The sequence below is a fragment of the Camponotus vicinus genome, unplaced genomic scaffold (genome assembly GCF_025532165.1).
Source record: "Camponotus vicinus isolate PSW18456_S1 unplaced genomic scaffold, iyCamVici1.0 SCAF_1, whole genome shotgun sequence".
Classification (NCBI taxonomy): Eukaryota; Metazoa; Arthropoda; class Insecta; order Hymenoptera; family Formicidae; genus Camponotus; species Camponotus vicinus.
The window spans coordinates 4,011,577-4,032,710 of NW_028141945.1; the positions used below are offsets into that span (position 1 = coordinate 4,011,577).

At 32.6% G+C, this 21,134-nt stretch overlaps 1 protein-coding gene across 3 annotated transcripts in view; it reads right to left on the reverse strand.

Moving 5' to 3' along the window:
• Positions 1-1,403: 1,403 nt before the first annotated feature.
• Positions 1,404-21,134, reverse strand: part of LOC145967981 (disintegrin and metalloproteinase domain-containing protein 10) — a 68,231-nt gene continuing 48,500 nt past the window's right edge. For 2 of the 3 annotated variants that reach the window (XM_083093146.1, XM_083093133.1), the window contains exons 5-18: positions 14,752-14,995; positions 13,895-14,023; positions 13,039-13,226; positions 11,418-11,558; positions 11,177-11,301; positions 10,732-10,860; positions 10,427-10,595; positions 10,095-10,264; positions 9,545-9,712; positions 9,315-9,442; positions 9,089-9,203; positions 8,874-9,008; positions 8,038-8,268; positions 1,404-7,874 (exon numbers count right to left, since the gene is read on the reverse strand). In XM_083093146.1, coding sequence (XP_082949272.1) covers positions 6,984-7,874; positions 8,038-8,268; positions 8,874-9,008; positions 9,089-9,203; positions 9,315-9,442; positions 9,545-9,712; positions 10,095-10,264; positions 10,427-10,595; positions 10,732-10,860; positions 11,177-11,301; positions 11,418-11,558; positions 13,039-13,226; positions 13,895-14,023; positions 14,752-14,995 — 2,963 coding nt within the window. In that variant the 3' untranslated portion in view covers positions 1,404-6,983. The remainder of the gene's footprint in view (positions 7,875-8,037; positions 8,269-8,873; positions 9,009-9,088; positions 9,204-9,314; positions 9,443-9,544; positions 9,713-10,094; positions 10,265-10,426; positions 10,596-10,731; positions 10,861-11,176; positions 11,302-11,417; positions 11,559-13,038; positions 13,227-13,894; positions 14,024-14,751; positions 14,996-21,134) is intronic. The other variant, XR_014437630.1, reaches the window with a different exon arrangement.

The window sequence follows — 21,134 nt, forward strand, 5'->3', positions numbered from 1 at the left end:
GAAGATAACGATATGAACCTTTAGAGAAAAGAAATAACTGCTTTTTTAGCAGTTGAGGATGCGTAGGAAAAGAAATATAAAAAAGCATTGAAGGATAAGGACGAGAGGTATATCTCTTACAATCGCGGAGAAGGAAGCTCAACAAGAGAAACTGCTCGATATAAAGGTAGAATCCTTTTCTACAAGGATATATAAAATATAGTCGATACTATAAATTTATGTGATAAAAATTTTAATGACGCTTATTTTTCACGATAGACCGAGTTTTGCAAGATGAGAGAAATGGCGATAGATAAGGTGACTAAAAAACTGCTGGATAACGTATGTAAAAAAAGAGAATGAAAAAAAATATCTAATGAATTATATCAGGAAGAACAAAAAAATAAGTGGGCAAAGGAACCGGCTATACTTGCATCAAGGAAGCAATACGTCATTGCAGAATTTCTAAAAGAAATAGCAAGAATTTCAATAGTTTAACAATTAGCGACATGATAAATTTAAATAATATTCGAATCGTTTCTTGCACAAATGCCAAAATTATAGAAATAAAAATAATTTGTTTTATGTATTAAATATATTTGTATGAAAAATACATAAATATATTGCACGATATTTGACTAAAGAACGAGAAAAAGATGCCGAAAAGCAAAGAAAATATGATAATGAATGTCTTGCAAGAAGTTAGCTTGCTTTCACATTATGTTAGAATATTTCTATGATTTCGAATTATGAAATGTAAATGTATGTAAACTTATAATGTTTTAAATAATGTCAAATATAATATATAAAATGCCAGAGAAAATATTATATAAAAATTATAATTACAAAACATAATTACATTATAAAAATTCAATATGGAAGAGAGTTAAGAGAGACCATAAAAAATAATAGAATTTCTCATGCTACGAATATGTTGAAACGACTGAAATTTGTGAGCACGATGAAAATAGCAATCGGTTGAAAACGAGGGAAGTTGACAGAAGCAAAAATAATACGACTGTGAAAAAAGAAGTTAATATGGACATCAGAGGATGTACGAATAATTAATGATACAAATTCATATTAATTGATTAATAAAAAAAGAATTCTTTTGCAAAAAGCGTTGCATATGATTTATCACAGAGATATACAATACATTTTAGTGAAGAAAAATTAAGATATTTATAATAATAAATTAATATGCAAAAAATAAATTTATATTTTTAATTTTTTTAGTTATGCGATATTTAATTTTTCATAAAGAATTTCAAAATTCATTTATTGGAACAACTGTTTTCATAAAAGATATAAGAACGCTAATGAGAAATTGAAGCTTACGACCGTGCGACAGCGAAGGCGAAAAACTGAAAATTCGGAAAGTCCATTTAGCGCTTAAAAACACGTTCGATTTATATACAGATACATATCTTATTCAATTTTTTATTTATTGATATGTACATTCTATATATAATAATAGACTGATGTAGTAATAGGCTGCTCCTCTTTATAAATAAGATACGCTTACTTTTTATTGTTAAAATGCTTGTATACTAATTGCTAAATGTGCTTTCTCGTTCTTCAACACGTGTTATACACGTGTGTGCTCGCGTTCTACGGTCGCAGCTTCTTCATTTTTCATCACATTTCATCTAGCATTTATTGGTATACAGGTATGTACACATCGCGTGATTCTCCACGCGAATTCCTGTTATATTTGTACAAAGTCCGTGTAAAAATACAGCAGCCCCATCTTATGTCAATTATAAGTTTATGGTTTTTTACGCGTTAAAAGTTAAAATAAAATAACAGTCTCGCCTCTCGGACGTATCTAATATTCCGAATAGGTTCGGATCGAGACCACTTGTGCCCTCGACTTTGTCGATCCGAGTGTGTCATGTCATTTGGCATGCAGGGGTTTTCCCTTCTTCCCCCCCCCCCGTTACTGCTAACTATTAAATGGAACAAGAAGCACTCGAGTTTAACGGGAATGATTACAGTAGTGTATGTACGAGCAATCAACTTGTTCTCGGTTACTGTCTAATCATTATAGTCGCTCAACGCTCTCATCATTCGCAAAAATACAATGTTTAGTTACGATTACTGGACTATGATACTTTTTCAAAGTCATACGATGAATGTGCACACATAGAAAAAGATTTTACGCCACATAACAATAACAGTTCTTCCTACTAAATGATTTGCTTGATAGTCTTCAATCTTGTCAATAAATTGTAAAAGAAACTCTCAAAGAAATCGTTGTAAAAATTTAAGAAATTTTTTTTATAAAAATAGCTTTGTCAATCTTATAAAACTTACTCTGTAAAATAAAACAAAATTGAAAGGAATTTAATTTTCATTTTACATTTCAATCATATTATTCCATTTTATTTTCAGATTTGTTTAGAAAATTTCAATAGAAATCAAATCCCTTTCTATATATCCCTTTTCTCTTTCCTTAATATATGTTTCATAAATACGTTTTGATTTTCTCATTGTTTCTTTCCTTAATAGTACAGTTATAGTTATATTCCGTCGACTTAACTGTGCTAAATGACAAAATCTTCAGTTAAATATGCGCTATTCAATTTGTCAAATTAAAAATATAGAGTTGTGCAATTAAGTTCTTATACTAGAAAAAATGTACTTAAATAAAATAAATTAAAATGTTTAATATTAATTTTAAAATAAATCTTTTAAAAAATAATACAAATATGATATCTCTAAGATACGACTGATATCTATTTTTTTATCCATCCGCTTTTTAGTGAACACTTCGGGTTTTGCTTTGATTTTGTTATAAATCGATTATTTTCTCGATTCTTGATGTTAATCTGTGTTGATTCTTGTGTTAATCACGACTCGTGATCACAATTCGGGACGAAATTAGAGACCCAAGTGCTGCAAAATCTTTTTCATATGTATGCATTTTTCCATCGCACTCGTCAAATTTACGCGAACGTAGAAAATTGTTTAATTCGCGTTTACAGATTTGATTCATTTCGTCGCAACTGAATCTCTCAGTAGACTATACCAAGGTAACGGCTACGATTTATCGTCTACACATTACAGAATCCGAATATCTCAGCATTTCTGCTATCTACCTGCTGATTCTACGTTCAAGCTACATATGCCCTCTTGTTTCTTTCTCTTTTTTTTTTGCTTCATTTATATTACAACGCAAAACTTACGACCAAAGCGAAGTACATTCTCTAGTTAATCGTACAATATATATAAGTATGTATCACAATAAATGTATATATATGTATATGGATATAGATGCAAAACGAAATGCAACGTTACAGATATTCGAATTAAACGCTCACCGCAATCGCACGCGAATTCGCAATGATTTCTTTCGCGCAGCAACAGAGAGGCACAAAAAACGAAATGCGTCATTGGATTATAATCGATTAAGAACTCATTAAAATCGAAATTTCTGTGAACTTGGATTTAAATGCGACGTGTGTTACGCACGTTATTAATTCAAAAGAAAATGTTATAACACAGCTCGATTTCTTAAAAATAAAAACGTTTCCTTACGAGTTAAGCAATCGTGTCTATGAGTTCGTGTAAAATTAACATCACACATCTTCTTATAAATTAAGTACATTTACGAATGTGTACAGACACACACACATACATACACGCAAGCGGATTTTTATTATAAACATCACTTTCAGCAGTTAATGGAACCGTTTATGTAAGTATACAAAACATGGTTAGCCAAGAATATGTAAGAATGTAAGTGCTAAGACAAAGCACAGTTTCTGCAAAGTCTGTGTTTATCTATATAAATAAATGCATAATAGATGTACTGTCTTTACGAGTTTTGGAGTTAAAACATCGTTTATTTATTAAATTAGGCTCTCAATTGCATTTGATAAATGAATGTATAACATGTACCATTGTAGAAATGTAAATATTAATACTTGTTACCGTGATAGCTGCACTAGCTATTGTCAATCAAAAATCAATCGTAGCGATTTATATCCTTCAAAAGATAATTAATCAATGATATAAAATAATTTTTTTCTTTTTTGATTCCAATATACAATTCGATAACAATTTTCATTTACCATATATAAATTTATATAAAATTATCTAAATAAAAAAAATAAATAATTTAGAAATTAAATTAATTACACGATCCAATTACACTGAAATCTATAAGTACATATATAGCGGTGTCAGTAATTAAATTAAATTAAATTTTAAAAAACCTATCAAACCCTGTTTATATCGTTTAGCAGATTTTATACATAAAAAATAGATAAAGTTATATATTTACCTTATTTTGTTTTTTGCTTTCCCCTCTTGAATAATACTTTTTGTTACGGAATGATATAAAAATGAATACCGCCAACGAGCGTATTAATGGGCGTTTTTCAGCAAGCGACACAAAGGACACAGTGTAACACAATGAATCATTCCATCCTTGTTTACATTCGGTAATCAACAAGGATGACGTGATACATTATGTCGCTTGCTGAAAAACGCCCAATATTATTAATGTTATTATCCTTGAGTATCGAGTCCGCATCGATCCGACTTTGTTCGTTATTTTACTATACAGAATGACAACTCATACACGTGCATGTTTAACACGTCAGGCAGGCAGTATGAGAAGTCGGCGATCATAAACGGATCTTAAAAGAGGATACATTAACCGTACTCATACGTGTTGGCTAATAACAGCTAGTAGAGTCGATTTCATAACGATTAACCGAACCGGTCATCGCGGATCTATCGTGATCCAGAGTGAAATCGTGGCAGCTCGGAGGATCGCGACGACATACGCGAGAGACTGTGAAGCCGACTCTTGAAACGCGAACACGTGAATACTCTCTGTACCGAGACATTTTTTTAGCACCCGACTGCACGCGAGCCGCAAGCGCAAGGAACTTAAACTCGGCAAATGCATTCGATGCAAAAAATACACAAGTCAATTAATAAGAATCGATAGAGACCCGTTTTATATAACGGATTCTAGAATATATATATTTGTAATGAGAGATATACACAAAGACAAAAATATTTTTCGCACTTCATCGCGAATTAATTTCAATTATTATTTATACATTATATTTCATTCTTTTAATTTAATTCTTGGAATTAGAAAAATGTTTCTCTTTCTATATTAATAAGTACAATATATTTGATTGTATACATATTTTTCTATTTATCAGAAATATGTTTATGTTTATGGAAAGAGATCTAAATGCAAACAGGATTATCTATCGATTCTAGTTAATCCACTTATCTTTCGCAGAGCGAACGGCACAGGAATGTCTGGACAATAAAGCATATTTACAAATGGAAACACGATCGGATAAAGGCGTAAGTACATCGAGTGTCAGCACCAGAGATATCGGAGTTGGAGATTGAGTATAAAGTATAGGAGGAACGACGTGCCTCCTCCGATAGCAATCGCGAGCAACGGAAAACTCGGCGGAACAAGCATTGCTAAAGAGATATTGTACAGTCTTAAAAATATATAAGCAGTCCGCCGTTGGCTCGACTCGCGATTTTGCTCGCGGACACGCTGAAGATGTAAACTAGATCCCCGATGAGATGCTTCACGAGATGTAACAGATTAGGAATGGTCGATAGAAACTTCTCGAATGAATAATAACGTTACTTTAACACGTTATAGGCAAGTCGGGTGGCGAAGAAATGAGGGTCTCCCGACGATCTATTCAAAGCTACCTGATGGATATCATTCCCTACGTGAACGTCAACGTCAATGTCAGATTAGATCTCTGTTCACGTGCGTGATATATTAAGCTTTGTTCCTCTGCGTCGATATCATAACCCTAGCTATGATAAATATAGTTGTAGCTATGTATGATACGTTATATTATACAATGATGGCTATAACGTAAAATACACATTAATTATATTATAGCGAAAGCTATAATTTGCAATGTACAATGTATTTTGTAATGTTCTTAATTATATTATATAGCTAGGGTTATAATATAATAAAGTATATAATAGTAATATTACAGTTAGGGCTAAAATAGTATTTTCCTACAGCCGTATCATAATAACGGCTGTGATATAAAAATTATAGCTACATTTTATAATTAGGGCTATAATCTCGAAAGGAGCGATTAATAAAAATCAATGAATTAAAGCCATCTATGCTTTAACGCATTTTTCCTCTTGACCACGACCGATATAAATGAAAGCTTCATCTTCGCCAGGCGCGATTTTTCTTAAACGTCGAAAAATAGGGTACAGAGAGTAACAGCACAGGCACAGTGTAAGGAGATTTTAAGATAAAGCATTGTGCTTTCAATACGTTTTGCATTTTTGAATATGATATATCAGTTGCACACTGATTTTCAAAAATTTAAAGCTATTATCGATGAAAACGAATTGTAAGACATAATCTGCTTTCACAGTTTCGTGAAATATTAGGCGAGTGTAATTAGTGTATATATACTTGCAGCGTTTACTTGCCAGTCATTCTTAAACAGTTGATTTGGCCCCTTTCTTTGGAAGAAGAAAACTGGCTCGATCGTCAAAAACTATCGCCGATGATGTAACGTTCGTCATCGTTCAAGCGCAAATTTCGTTTGTTCTAATTGCACATGAAAAACATTTTCATCGTACTGTCGATCACAATACGATGAGCAATTACAAACGTACCCAGTTGTCGCGCTATCATTTTACTCTAGAAATGAGGGAAGAAAGAACAATAAGAATCGATATATGTCCTTCCGACCTATACAGGATAATCGGCAAATAGTTAAAACACGAATCGAAACATTATTCGATAAATTCGGCAATAAATCAATTAGACTACTCTTCCCTTCCACGTTTTCGGACGGGATTTCTTTAATACACGCGCTAGCGATTCAACGCATTTATCATCCAGCACGTATATCCTAATAAAGTAATCTCTTTATCGCGCTAGAATAAATATATAAGAGCTACTTACAAGTCGTGTAACGACTTGAAACAAACTCGAACACGTTTGTTCCTATCAAAGCCCATGGTCACGTGTCCGAGAAGAGAAACTCGCTCTCCGATAACAGTACTTCTAAATCAGAGGGTACGGTATGCAAATCAGAGTTGGCCGGTTCCGGCAAATCACCTCCGCTGTTTCCAATGCCGGTAGGCGCGATTTGTCGTGCTCTGCCTATCCTAACTCGATCCTTCCTCTTGGCCGCCGTTCGCAGAAGCACTCCCGTTCTCGGCAGTTTTGTCGTTCTGCTACTCGCGTTAGTATGACTCGCAGTCGCGCCTGCTGGTGCCTGCGCCACTTTATCAGATTTGCGCAGTTTTACACTAAACCGGAACGGTGGCTTATACACTACTTGCAGTCTCGCCCGTTCCTTTCTGGCGAGGGAACCCGACGAGTTTTTCAATTCCACCATCCGTCCAGCTTCCAGAGTTCCGGGACGTCGCGCGGATATTGGAGCTTGTTGTCTTGATACCGGCGGCGGCACCGGTTGTCTAGATGCTACTGCACCACCCCCACTGGCTGTTAGACCTACTGGGGTTGACTTGCTCTTTGGCAAACCGCTTACGTTAGTCCGCACGCCGACATCTGGTCGGCACTGCGAGGATGCTAATAGCCAAGAGCGCACCTTGCTCTTAGGATCTGCGTTTGGTTCCGGTTCTTTTTCCGCCTGAATCGCTGAATAGTCGATTACTTCTTTCCTATGTTGTTTCTTGCGCTTCCTCTTATCATTATCGCCATTGCTGGACAGATTATTACTGGCAGTTTGTCCCTTATCTTTCGCCGATGTAGTCTTCTTCCGTTTATTTTCCTGCACCGCAGCAGTCAAAACCTCGGCCGGCCTCTTCCGCGCAAAATCATCCACCTGCCCAGTAGATAATCTTTTCGTTTGCTGATTTTGTTGTTTCTTCTTCGTTATGACATCCTTTGAAAGTATAAACAAGAAATTAAATGTCAAATTTAATGTAAAGTTCTAATATATGAATACTTAAATTAATATTCAGATAATTAATAAACGATAATCATTACATCAATTATTGATACGATAATCCTCTAATGTATTTTTTGTTTGTTTGTCGATTCCTTACTTTATTGTTGGACTTGTCAGCGTGGCCACCTTCTTTATGTTTGCGATGACGCCTTTTTTCTCTGACTTTTCGACTAAGAGGAAGTTTGGCGCGCACTGCTGGTGGATGCACCGTCACTCCTTCCGCACCCTCCGGCGGAAGGCGTACCGTTTCCGTTGTAGAACTGTGAATTATCGTGACAGATTTTAACTTCAAGTCTGGTCGCTTGCCCAATAATCTCATGCTGGCCACCTAAAGAAAGAAATCATTGATTATTTGTAAGTAAATTTCAATTTTTATTTTCTATTTATTTCTTCATTAGCGATACAAGAATTTAAAAATATATGGGAATACTCTAAAGATACTATTACCACAATATATGCTTCTTCGTATATTGACATTTTTATTTTGCAAAGTAAAAAATTAATATATAATTTACGCTCAAAAAGTACCATTTTATTTTAGAAGTAATTAAAGCTTATATTTTCTAGCAACTATAGAAATTTTTGCTTCTACGTAACATTTTAATCAAATTTACGTATCTCGGAAAAAAACAAATAATTCTATAATACACAATAATATAAAATAATAAAAACAATAATTAATTCCATTATTTTATAATAAATATTATAAAATTAAAATGCAAATGGCTTACTTTGATATATCCCTACACTTACTCTCGTCATATTTCATTCTTTTCCATAGCCGTTTCTGACAATAAACATTCGATCAAATTCATTGTTGATTAAAAATAATAAAATCGATAAAACGGAAAATTTACAATTTAATTTTGCAAATAAATTCACAATTATCAATTCAATAAAAAATATAGATAATGTTCCTAATAATACACGTACCAATAACGATATCGCTGCTAAAATTATTAGTGCGGCGGCGTACCAATGTTCGGCGACCCACCGTCTGAAAGTGGCGAGACTCTCGTCGGATAATAAAAGTTTTCTTAAAGTTGCTAATGGACCGCTTGGATCAACCTGAATAAAATATTTTAATTAATACCAGCTATATATCTCTATTTCTATTTCATTATATCGTTTATCTTAATTTTATTTACCTCGCGACATTTTTGAAAGACATCACAGTAGCCGTTGTAATCGTTACATGGAGTTCCCGGTTTTGAAAACATATCAGGAATATCATATGGCGGGGAGTTCCAATCGAAAGAAGATCTGCAAAAAGACATGTTATAAATAATGAAAACAATTTATTAATTTATTAAAGAATAGAGAAAATTTTATTTAAATTTCAATTCACAAAATAATACGAAATAATATACGTACAGGCATGGTTGATTTTCTCCAGGAAGTCGGCAACAGAGTTCACAAGCCTTCGTTGGCGGATCGTTCGGACCTGGTATGCATTGGCAAGATTCCAATCCGTATGCCAGACAAATGCTGCCAGTGCACTCCTTATTATAAACAAAAGTTTCACGCGTATGAGATAAATATATCATACAAAAAAGCATCGTTTAAAAGCATCTCTTTATGTTTTTAATAAAATTAATATCTACCCCCATAAAGCAAACCAATTCCCGATTGCAAATGGTTTTATTGGGCTTATTAATGGACGGCGGACAATACGGAGAACGACCGTCGCAGAAACTCGCGTCGCGGCAACCATTGTCGTCCCTGCACTTGTCTCCAAAACGGAGATTACATTCGGCGGTACAGCACGGACCCTGAAAAGGGGAAAGCAAACAGAGCCGTCGAAATTACATCATGTCGTGCGTGCAGTGCGGCGTATAATCACATTATGCATATCGGTGAATAAATCGCCTAAAGCAAATTTCGTAGAATATCACTTGAATTAATTAATTCCTTTTTTTGAAGATATTTAAACAATTAAATATTTAAACTTTCCTTTGAATATATAGACAATTGGATAAGTATAAATATTTGAGAATTTGTACACTTGGATGTTTAATATTCAAGAGATTGAAAAGATACAAGCGTGACTAGAAAAGTTTTAAATAAAATTTTAAGAAAGAAAAGTCATCCTAAAATTCCCCCGACAATACAGTCCAACTTTCCAGCTCCTTTTTTTGTAAGCGTCATACATACTTGACTAGGACTACACACGGATCCTGGTGTGAGAGTACACGGAGTCTCTTCGGCCGGTGGATAACGGCGTTGGGGGAAACAACACGAGTCCCGGCAATCTTCCTCCCAGCCGCAGTCGCACTCCTCACCTTCCTCTACCACGCCGTTGCCGCACAGCGATACTTGCGGTTCTACAATAAACAATGCAAACGCCGCCAAGTTATATGGGACAACGGAGCGCAGAATAATTGGAGAGAAGCAGATGTGGAGCGTTCGATCAACGTTCGTTTCGTCGCAACGTCAACGTCATATATCGCGTTCATCGCGTTGCTCTCTCCATGTTTAAAACTCACCGGTAAAGCATCCCTTCGGCGAACGTGCTTTGCTGTTGAGCACGGGATTTATGGCGTTCAAGCTGCACGGGCTGAAGCGATTGTTGTTACGCTTGTCACCGCTGGTAGCGCGGGCGAACATTATAAAGTTGCCATCCTCGCCGCCCGGTGTACATTGTTCCGGATCGTGCTAGATGCGAAAGGACAATGAAACATATATAATGCATACGTCACTCGTATATTGACGGAATTACATGACGTATAGCACCTCGCGGAATGTGGGACGTGCGACGTTCTAAATGCGATTGACGGAAGCATATACGTACCGGCGAACCAAAGTTGTGGCCGATCTCGTGAGCCAAAGTAACGTGAGAGACCGCAGGCGGTACGTGCTTCCCGTAATTTAATAGGGTCACTATGCCGGTGTTGAGTGACTTCATGCTGCCGCGGTAATGCTGCAACGTTATTTCATTATCGATTATTTTTCGTTAACGTTTGGTCAACGACGATACGTCGCAATAATACGAGTTGATCGACAATTTACAACGTAACATCATTCGACAATCACTTCCATCAAAATAGATTAGCTGATAGATCACACTGTGGTAAAGAGATAAAATTGCATTTTAAATTTCATCGAATTCATTATTGTATATTTTTTTCAATTAATTATGTAATACTTAACATATTAAAAATTTAATTATAGATAAATAATAAAATCGACATTTTACGGAGAAAAATCTGTCATCTTTATTTTATATCTGCACTTACTCCGTTTTTTTCACATACGCCGCCAGCATTCTTCAAATCACCCGTCCACGCCAATCCCAGAGTTCCCATTTCGAAATCGCGATACGTGAACATGTAAGCCAGGCAGAACGCGTCGTAATCCTCCTCTGTAACGAGGCAAACGTTGAAGTATTATCAATTCAATCGGTTCCCTTCGTTCGAGCATCCATCGACATTATCCCACATATATTGAATTTTAAAACATGAACTATAATATTCTTACCTGAGAAGAGTTCTAAATATTTTTCTACGCCGTAATTGCCCGGAAAACGATAATTAGGATCTCTCAGCGCATCCTCGCTGTGCACCTTGACACGTTTTATCATAAAGCTGATGTTATCCGGTCGTCCGTCTTGATTGAAGTCTGAAAAGAAATATTATACTGTTAAAAAAAAATACCGTTATTTCTTATAAACATAAACTGCATATTCATCATGGAACTGAATAATAATTCACTTAAACTCGCGTATTATTCTAATCTCGTTTCTTGCTCCTCTGTGTTGACGACTCCCATGTGATTACCGTTCTCTGGTCCAAACAGAGTAATTTGCGTATAATGCAGAACTCAGTGTGTTATACGTAATGGAACAGTACGATAATGAAAATACCGTATGTAGAAACAAACAGGATAATGTATATTTTGAAGAAATATCTCACACACACACACACAAATATATGTAATAAATACAATGGTATATATATATATATATATATATATATATATATATATATATATATATATAATTTTTATTAAAATATTTTAAGTACACGTATTTTCGTGAATATATTAAATATATATTTTATATAATTTTAATTTCCATATTGTAAAAAACAGATAAACATAGTCTTAATTATAATTTTTATTCAACAATAAATCTTTTCTTATTATATGTTATTTTATTATTGTTATTATCAACATCGACCAATATTTTATTTTACCATTACACAAATGGATATATTCACCATAAACATACATTACTTATATTACTTCAATATCTAAAAATATCAACGAAAGCACTCAGAGTATTGGAAAGATTGAGACAGAATAAAACATTTCGAAGACGCTGGAGAAAACTGTTGTATTAATCTTAAAAATGCATTATTTTTTACACAAAACTTTTTTTATAAGTATAATTCCGTTTTATAAGATTATACATACATTTGCATTAGATTAAGACATATCTTATATTTTTCAAATTGGATTTGATATTAATGCAAAAATTAGTTTTATGTGATATATTAAGCTGTATTATTGTGTATAATACGAAAACTCTGTTTTCCTTTGTTTACTTTGATTAATTATCCATCTTTTTGTCGATTTTCCACAAACTAAAGTTTCGGTTACAATTCCATTGTTTTTAACACACATAATGTACTAAAATATTAATATATTAAAGCTAAGTATAAACAAGAAGAAAATAAAAAAACTGCCTCATATACTAATACGTATGAAATAAAATAAAATAACTTGTTTTTACCGTATCTTTCGTACAAATATAATATTTAATTACGCAATATTGAAATATATTAATATAAATGCAAATTCAAATGTCAATGATTAAAAATTGAATAAACGATTCATTTTCTTATAATTATCAATCGCACGATAAAAATTATAAAATTCCAGAAAATTCCCGTTAAATTTTCCGCCATTCTTTAAGAAAGTCTTTAAACTCTCTCTCGTTTTTTCTTCTCAATATTCGCCGGCTACTTTAAATTAGATTCTTCTGACATTTTTCGTACTCCTCTCGACAGTTTTCAATTTTCCTGACTTTTTGAACCAGCGAACGAACCTGTTAGATCATTTCTCCACACGATATATTACTATGAAGAAAAACACTCACCCGTGTGTTTGTAGATGGAGTTGACTCTCTGCACGTGCCTCGTCATCACCTCAATACAGGCTTCCTCCGTGCCGTATCGCGCGAAAAACTGATGGTCCGCTTGCAAGTAGAGCATGCAGGTAGTTTTCCGGGGATCTACCGTTGCGCGCTTGTGCAGATGCCTCGCGATCCGATCTCTGTTGCTCACACTACGAGGACAGGGGAGAGAAATAGAGTCGCTTTTATTGCGCGATGAAAAACGCCATGCTTCCCTCATACCTGAGTTCCTAACTCCGAGCGTCCGAATTCTATTTTAACTTTGCCATGTTCAATTCCGACCGTGACTTTCGTGTCCTCAGTACTTCACTAATATTGAATTGATCCAGAATAACTAGTATTTCGCATAATGTTGAAATTGTTGAACTTTTTCCACGGTTTTTTGGTTTCTTTTATAATTAAATCAGTCATTAAAAATAACATACAAGTCATAAATTGCATTCGAGGATAACGAGAAAAGCAATATCTACGATAATTTTTTAATGTTACCGGTATTACTCTAATATCTTTTCTTCTTTTTTAAACTCTTGAGTAATAATTCTTATACATATGATAAAAGAGTTACGTTGTTTATGCATACATATCTCATATTTAAAAAATATTAAATAGTATAATTAATTCTATATATAATAAAGTAATATACGAAAAATACAAAAATATAATAAAAGCATAATTTATAAGAACACTAGATATTAATCATAGCAATTCCTTTTTTAGAGAATTATTCCGTCATATAGTTAACGTCATTATTAACATAAAATCAAAAGAAGGAAACTCAGATACTTTTTACATTTTTTATTAAAAAATGCAAAATACTCACGCGTCTATATAATCACTCTCGTTACTCGTTTCCAATGTTAAGACCCTCGCGTTGTTTTCCCTCGAGTAGAGAGCAACGTGTTCGCCGAGCAAGGGCTCGTAGAATCCCTGAGAGTTGTTGTATCTATATCTGAAGAAACACAGATAATATATACATCGTGAAGTTTACATTTAAATTTACATTTAAAATTTGCTATATAAAGACTGACATAACGCGCATAATGTATAACAATCCTGGCTGACGGGAATTTTCTTATACGTGTCTAAATTATAGCGCATTTGCCAACAATATGTGCTCTTTTGTCATTTTTTTATACGGACATATTTTCATGATATAAAACGGCAATATGCGCTCTCGAAAGAATGTTGTAAAAAAAGTGTAGTTATTAAATTTTTAACTGATTTTAATTATAAATTATATGTGTAAGATAAATATATATCATAAATTATACAAAAAAACTTTCAAGAAAATATTTCAACATTTTTTTCAATTGATGTAATCACATTAAAATCTGCTATTTGATTTTTAAAATATTGCGTACAGTTACAACTAGAAATTATATAAAAATATACGTCTACGTCATCTGTCAAAAAGGAAGATGACGCGCGTCTTTATAATTCGAGATTTGTGTTTTCATGAGGTAAAACCTACGAAGCTCCATGAACATTGGTCACTGACATAATCCAAACTAGAGACATAGTCGATCTGATTTGACAAAAAATACGCCAAGCGGAATAGCATGAAAAATCAGCTATGAATTTTAAATCTTGTTACATAATCTTTGAAAGGATATTTACGTCGTCGTCGTCAGTCTACGTTGATGATGCTTACTATTCGAGAAAACGAGATAGACTCACCTATCGAAGGAATCACGAAGAGTTCCCTTTTGGTGTAGCTGATGACTGGCACACGATGCATGTGGCGGGGTGGTAACGTCGGAAGTACGATAAGCTATGCTGTGATAGGGCGGCGACGTGTCTTCATTTTTATTCAAATACCTACTCGTCGGCTCGATGTAATACTCTTCGAATCTGGTCACGATGCTTCCGTCGAATAGACCATCTTTCGTAACGACACCCTGCACCATGGCACTCTCGTCCCCTGTAAAGAGAAAAGGAAACGACACCAATCAATAAGAAAAGTAAGTAATCGAATTTATCGGAAGATAAAGAATTTCTATCATATCAAAATACTTATTCAATAGTGACAATTTTCAATATTTTTATAGGAAAAGAAATATAAATAATAAATCGAAGTATAAATAATAAAGGTAATAATTATTTGGTAATATCTGGAATCTCTCTACTTATATAATTACATTATAATTTATAGACATTAACAATTATAAATATTTTTATCTTTTCATTAAAATTTATTTTTGCCTTTGATTTATTGTTTCAAACAATGTTAAGAAAATTGTAAAATTTGTAAAATTTAAAAAAATATGTATTAATCCCTTACATATATATATATATATATATATATATATATATATATATATATATATATATATACAGTATTAGTACTTATATGTTTTATTTTATGTTATTCATGTATATAATACATCATTTTAATTACATATTTAATAATAACACAGGCCCACAAAAGAAAAAAGTACCCTGTGCTGGCGATCTGACTAGGCTAGTCTTATGTATTTTAGCCCGCTGAATTCGAATCTGACGTCAGAATTGCTCCATCACGTCATAGTTTTCTTTAAATCTCAAAAATAGACGAAAATTTAATAAAAATCGACATTCTAGGGTAATAAGACTACGCTTCTTGAAGAAAAAGTTACCGAAATCATATTTTAATGTATTTTCAGACATTATAAATCCAAATCCGACCTAGAATATAAATGTTGTGCTCAATTTTTTTTTTGTGCTCATTTCTTTTTTTTCAGGTTGTAACACCTAAAATTTACTGCAAACAGATTCTATTTATCAAGATGCGAAGATATTAAGATAGGGTTTTACCTCCAGATAGCACAATCTTTTTTTTCATGTACCTCTAGCGCTTTAAAGACAAATTAATTTGAAAAGAGGTTTGTGACCTATATAAAGAAATTTCTGCATCTTATACGAACTCAACAGCTAGAAACTGTAAGTTTCGAAAAAATTTTTCTCAAAATTTGGACTTGGAGAATATAAGATTAATTCTTTCCAATATAAGATTTATGAATGAACTAAAATCAAATACGGAATACGGAAGATTGCTACTTTTTCATGACAAATGTTAATGGAATCGATGGTATGATTGGTGTGACAAATCGGATTTGGATTTATAATGCCTGAAAATACATGGAAATATGATTTCGGTAACTTTTTCCTCAAGAAGCGCAGTCTTACTACCCTAGAATGTCGATTTTTACGAAATTTTCGTCTTTCTCTTTTGAGATTTAAAAAGAACTGTGACGTGATGGAGCAATTCTGACGTCAGATTCGAATTCAGCGGGCCAAAATACATAAGACTAACCTAGTCAGATCGCCAGCACAGGGTACTTTTTTTTTGTGGGCCTGTGTAATATTTCCTCACGACACAATCTGCCTTTTAATAAAACTCGCAAAAACCGAGAGCGTTAAATTCATTATTAATAGTTTTTGCAAAGAGGCGGATTCATGTTGAATGTATGCAATATAACCACCCCGAGCTACCTTTTAAATCTGCGAAAGTACGAGGGCGAACCGCGGCAGCAGGAGACTCGTTCCCACGGTGCATATAAAGTTACCGTCGGGGTAATTATATTTGTAGAAGCCTTTATTTCGAGTCGCCGGGCTTTCATTATTTCTTATGAAATTTTTGCGACTTTGCTAAAGTTAGACAAGGCGCACAACGAAAAAAAGAAGGAGAGAGAGACGCTTGTATAGTAACTTTTCGAACGGAATTAGAATGGTTTTGCCGGGTATAGAAGCCCATAACTTCGTTTCGCTTTGCGCAATTTCATCTTCATCCGAGCAGTTTAGCTTCCTGAACGAAACGACAGATTTCCGTGAACATTTCTTGGAATCGAAGTTTGCTGTCACAGCAATGAGCAAGAAATTTCTTTATGTATTTGTTTTATCGCTATTATTAATCTACGATATAATTTTATATAACTTGGGTTACAAAATTAAACACACAACTTACTTAAATATTAGAATTCGGTTGATAAATAATTCTTTTCGTGGCAAAATAATATTGATGGATAAATAAATTTCTGATAATTAAAATAGTCTCGATGTGATAAATTTGTTGTATTTTGTGTACATTGGCTTTAGATAAGAAATTTGAGTATTTTCGTCTTTCAAATTTATAAATATATTCCATTCTACTTTATTTTCCGCTTTTTTGATGCAAGAGCATAAGGCGAATCAAATATGACAATATCGAAAACGTTGGAATTCATCTGGAAAAAGCAGCATGTCTTGAGACTGTCGCTCAAAATATGCATAGCTTACTTCCAGTATATTTTTGTAAAGATGTTGCAGATTGGAGGAAGGGGGACACGTTTAGAAACTTGGATGTAGAAAACGAGGAAAATCAGGATCCTTGAGAATCGCCGCCTCTTGACTCGAAGTGAGTTTCTCGGATAAAACATGGGTGGATTCCAGGAATTCCAATCGTCAATCATAGGCGATATTCTGGACTATTACTAGAGAAGATAAATCGACTAAAGTGCTATCGCAGAGTCGGAGAAATTTACGACCACGTGTTACTTCCTACAAGTAATTGTTTGGATCCCTTTGGTTGTCGGCGCGCAGTCGATCCGTAAATTCACCCCTCATAGTAATCAATACTCTATCCTTCTCGATAAGGGACAATCGCGAAAGAAGTTTTTAGCGTAGCAATGGCTCTAAGTTATCAAAAGAAAGCAATTTGCACTTGAATAAAAACAGTGCATGAAAAAGATACATAAAAAGAACTAATAGCATTATACTTTGTCAATATTTTTTAAAAATAAATTTTAGTTTTTAATTTAAAAATAGAAACATTAAGTACTCTACCAAATTTTCAATATATAATTAAATATTTATAATTTTAATTTAGATCAAAGATAAAAACATACAAAAAAATGTATATAAATTTAAATATATCAGATCCAAAGATAAGCAATATATCTTAGAGATAATTATTAAATTATATAATTAAATAATTTATCATTAGATAATTTTACTATGTTACTGTTTTAGTTAATTTTGTTTAAAATAAAATATTAAAATAGTAGATTTATTAAAATTGTCTCAGATGCGTTAAATATTTGAATATAACTTTAATATAAAATTATATTATATTATATATATATATATATATATATATATATATATAATATAACTTATATTATATTATATTTTATATATATATAATATAACTTTAATATAAAATTTATTTTCTTCTAAATTTGAAGTTGAAGGAATGATAACGAAAATTAATATTATGATGTTTCTTTAGCTTTGCGTGTACATTTACTTTTAAGATATATATTAAGATTTATAATTCTGATTATATTTTTTCCGTATCCTACAATTAAATTTCTAGTAAAATTAGGACCTGCAGTATCATTTTTCTGACAATTTTTTAATATCATCTGTATAATCATATAATGTATATTTCTATATAATTATATATTGTTAAATAAAATTTCATTAAAAACTAAATCACACATAAACTTAAATAAGATATAATGAAAAGTTTCGTTATGTGTATTTGTATCCTAAATCAAATTTGCAATCTGAAAAAAGATTAAAAATTTCGACATTTTCAAACTACTTACGAAATTCTAAAACTAAACTAACTAAAATACCTAGCGATTTTAAAATATACTGTGAAGAAATTTGCTCCTTTCAGACTGCAAGAACATCGATCGAATAAAATCTAGAAAAGAGAGAGACGCGCGATATCGAGATGCTTAAAGAATTCTGGAAAAAATTCCGCGGTCAATTTTTCTAAAAAAAAAAACAAACTCGAAAATCGCCTTTTCTCTTTCTCTATAGAGTTTTCGCGACTAATTCGATCTCATTTCTTGCGATAACGTAAGCGTGAACGACGATTCCCCACGGACGAGTTGAAACGTAATCGATGTGGCGACGGCATCTTTTTCTCTCTCGATGGGAGATTGCCAATGAAAAGTGCATCTCCCGTGAGAGGCTCAATAGCAGAGAGAGCAAAGCTTGGACGGAAGATGAAAGGGGACAAAAAGTAAATGCGCAGAAACATAGGGAAACTAGACTATCATCAGATTAAATTTCGGTCGTCCTAGTTTTGATGCAGGTCGAGATCAAATCTTTCGATCTGTCAATATAATTAATATAATATAATAAATTGTAATCGATTTATCGTGTATCTCTAAAGCAATAATTATAACGTAGCTCGAAAAAGATATATTATTATAAATTATAATAATGCTTTGAGATAATAAATTGTAATAATACTTTAAGGTAATTTTTTAACAAGGAAAATATAGGTTCTAGATAATAACATATAAGTAATAAAAACTAGCTAACAAGAGCCGAACGCAAATTGAAATGTAAGGTAATTAATAACTTAACGATTAAAAAATTACATTTATTGTAATATACGTTTCAATTTACTTCGAGAGAGCTATTTTTAGCGCACCGAAATATACAAACAATATTACAATAAACGCAATATTTTCCTAATTGTTAAGTTATTAATTATTTTGTGTTTACCAACCTGCGCCGAATTCTTATTAGTCCACTTTGATTACTTACTTTATAATTTTTTTAAATAAAAACATTATTACAAGCATTATATAAGTATTATATAAAGATGTATAATCGTATGCGCTTCATCGAATTGAATTCTGAAATATATTTGTTAGCGCATAAAAAATCCCATGTTACAATTTTTATAATTAAATTTTTTTTAGGGTTTAGTAAATATTACGATACTTCATTATCGATCAACTCCATACATCCATCTCATTATTACAAATAGATTAATATACATGTGTGTGTGTGTGTGTGTGTGTGTGTGTGTAATTATTAAAAAGAATGTAGAGAATCATCAAATTACAGTAGTGATAGTCTACGAGTATCCGCACTTTTGACAGCATTTTATCGAGTTTTTTTTCACGTTTAAACGCTCAAAGTAAAGAACGCGGCTTAATCTCCAGCGAACGAGCATGAGAGTTCACGCAAAAAAGAAGCAAAAGGATTTTTCCCAAAAAGGGCGGATAAAGATAAACGGAGAAAACGCGGTAATTACATGGTAATTAACAAATACACTAGAAAAATACTAATTACACCCAAGTACGATCATATCAATGTGGCATTAAAGCAAGGAATAAGAGCAAAAAATATCAAGGATGAAAAGAAACAGGGTTGAAAGAACGCTTTTCTTTGATGAGAAGAAAATGAAGAATAGAGAAAAATAAAGATGAATAAAATATGAAATAATTAGACATAATAATTAATAAATACTTTAGAAAAGAATTGATTATACAAAATGAAGATTTGTAAATGATTAAAAGCGGGTAAGATAAGAACAAGATGTGAAAAATAAAAGAATTTTGAAAAGAGAATGGCAAGAATATACATATCTTCATAAAGATACATAAATCTTCATTTTGTATAATCAAATCTTTTCTAAAGTATTTATTAATTATTATGTCTAATTATTTTACATATTTCATATTTCATCTTTATTTTTCTCTAATCTTCTCTCTCTCTCTCTCTCTCTCTCTCTCTCTCTCTCTCTCTATATATATATATATATATATATATATATATATATATATAGAGAGAGAGAGAGAGAGAGAGAGAGAGAGAGAGAGTGTGTGTGTAAACGTATAATGAAGGAATTTATGTATATATTATAAAAATAATATTGCATAATAATTAATAAATATCAATATGTTGAGATAGAGACAAATATAATATATAATTATCATATTATATATTATATCCTAAATCAACATGTGACAATAAAATAAGAATAAAAAGAAAGGGTAGAAAAATATGAGAATTTTAGAAAGAGTTTATGACGTTATTTTTTTCCTATAATAATCTCTCTCTAGTCGAGAATATGAACAAGAAAATAAATACAAAAACGTAGAAATTAATGAACATATTAGGAAGAGTAGTGATTACAAAGCGAAAGTATGAATGCTGAAGCAGGCTATAAAGCGGGAATTATAAAGGCAGGAAACAACATGCGCGAGTGAAGGATGAACAAAAGTACGGGGATTACAGAACTGTCCGCGTATGACCGCCAGCGGTGTGCCCTTTTGATAGCTTTTGTCCAG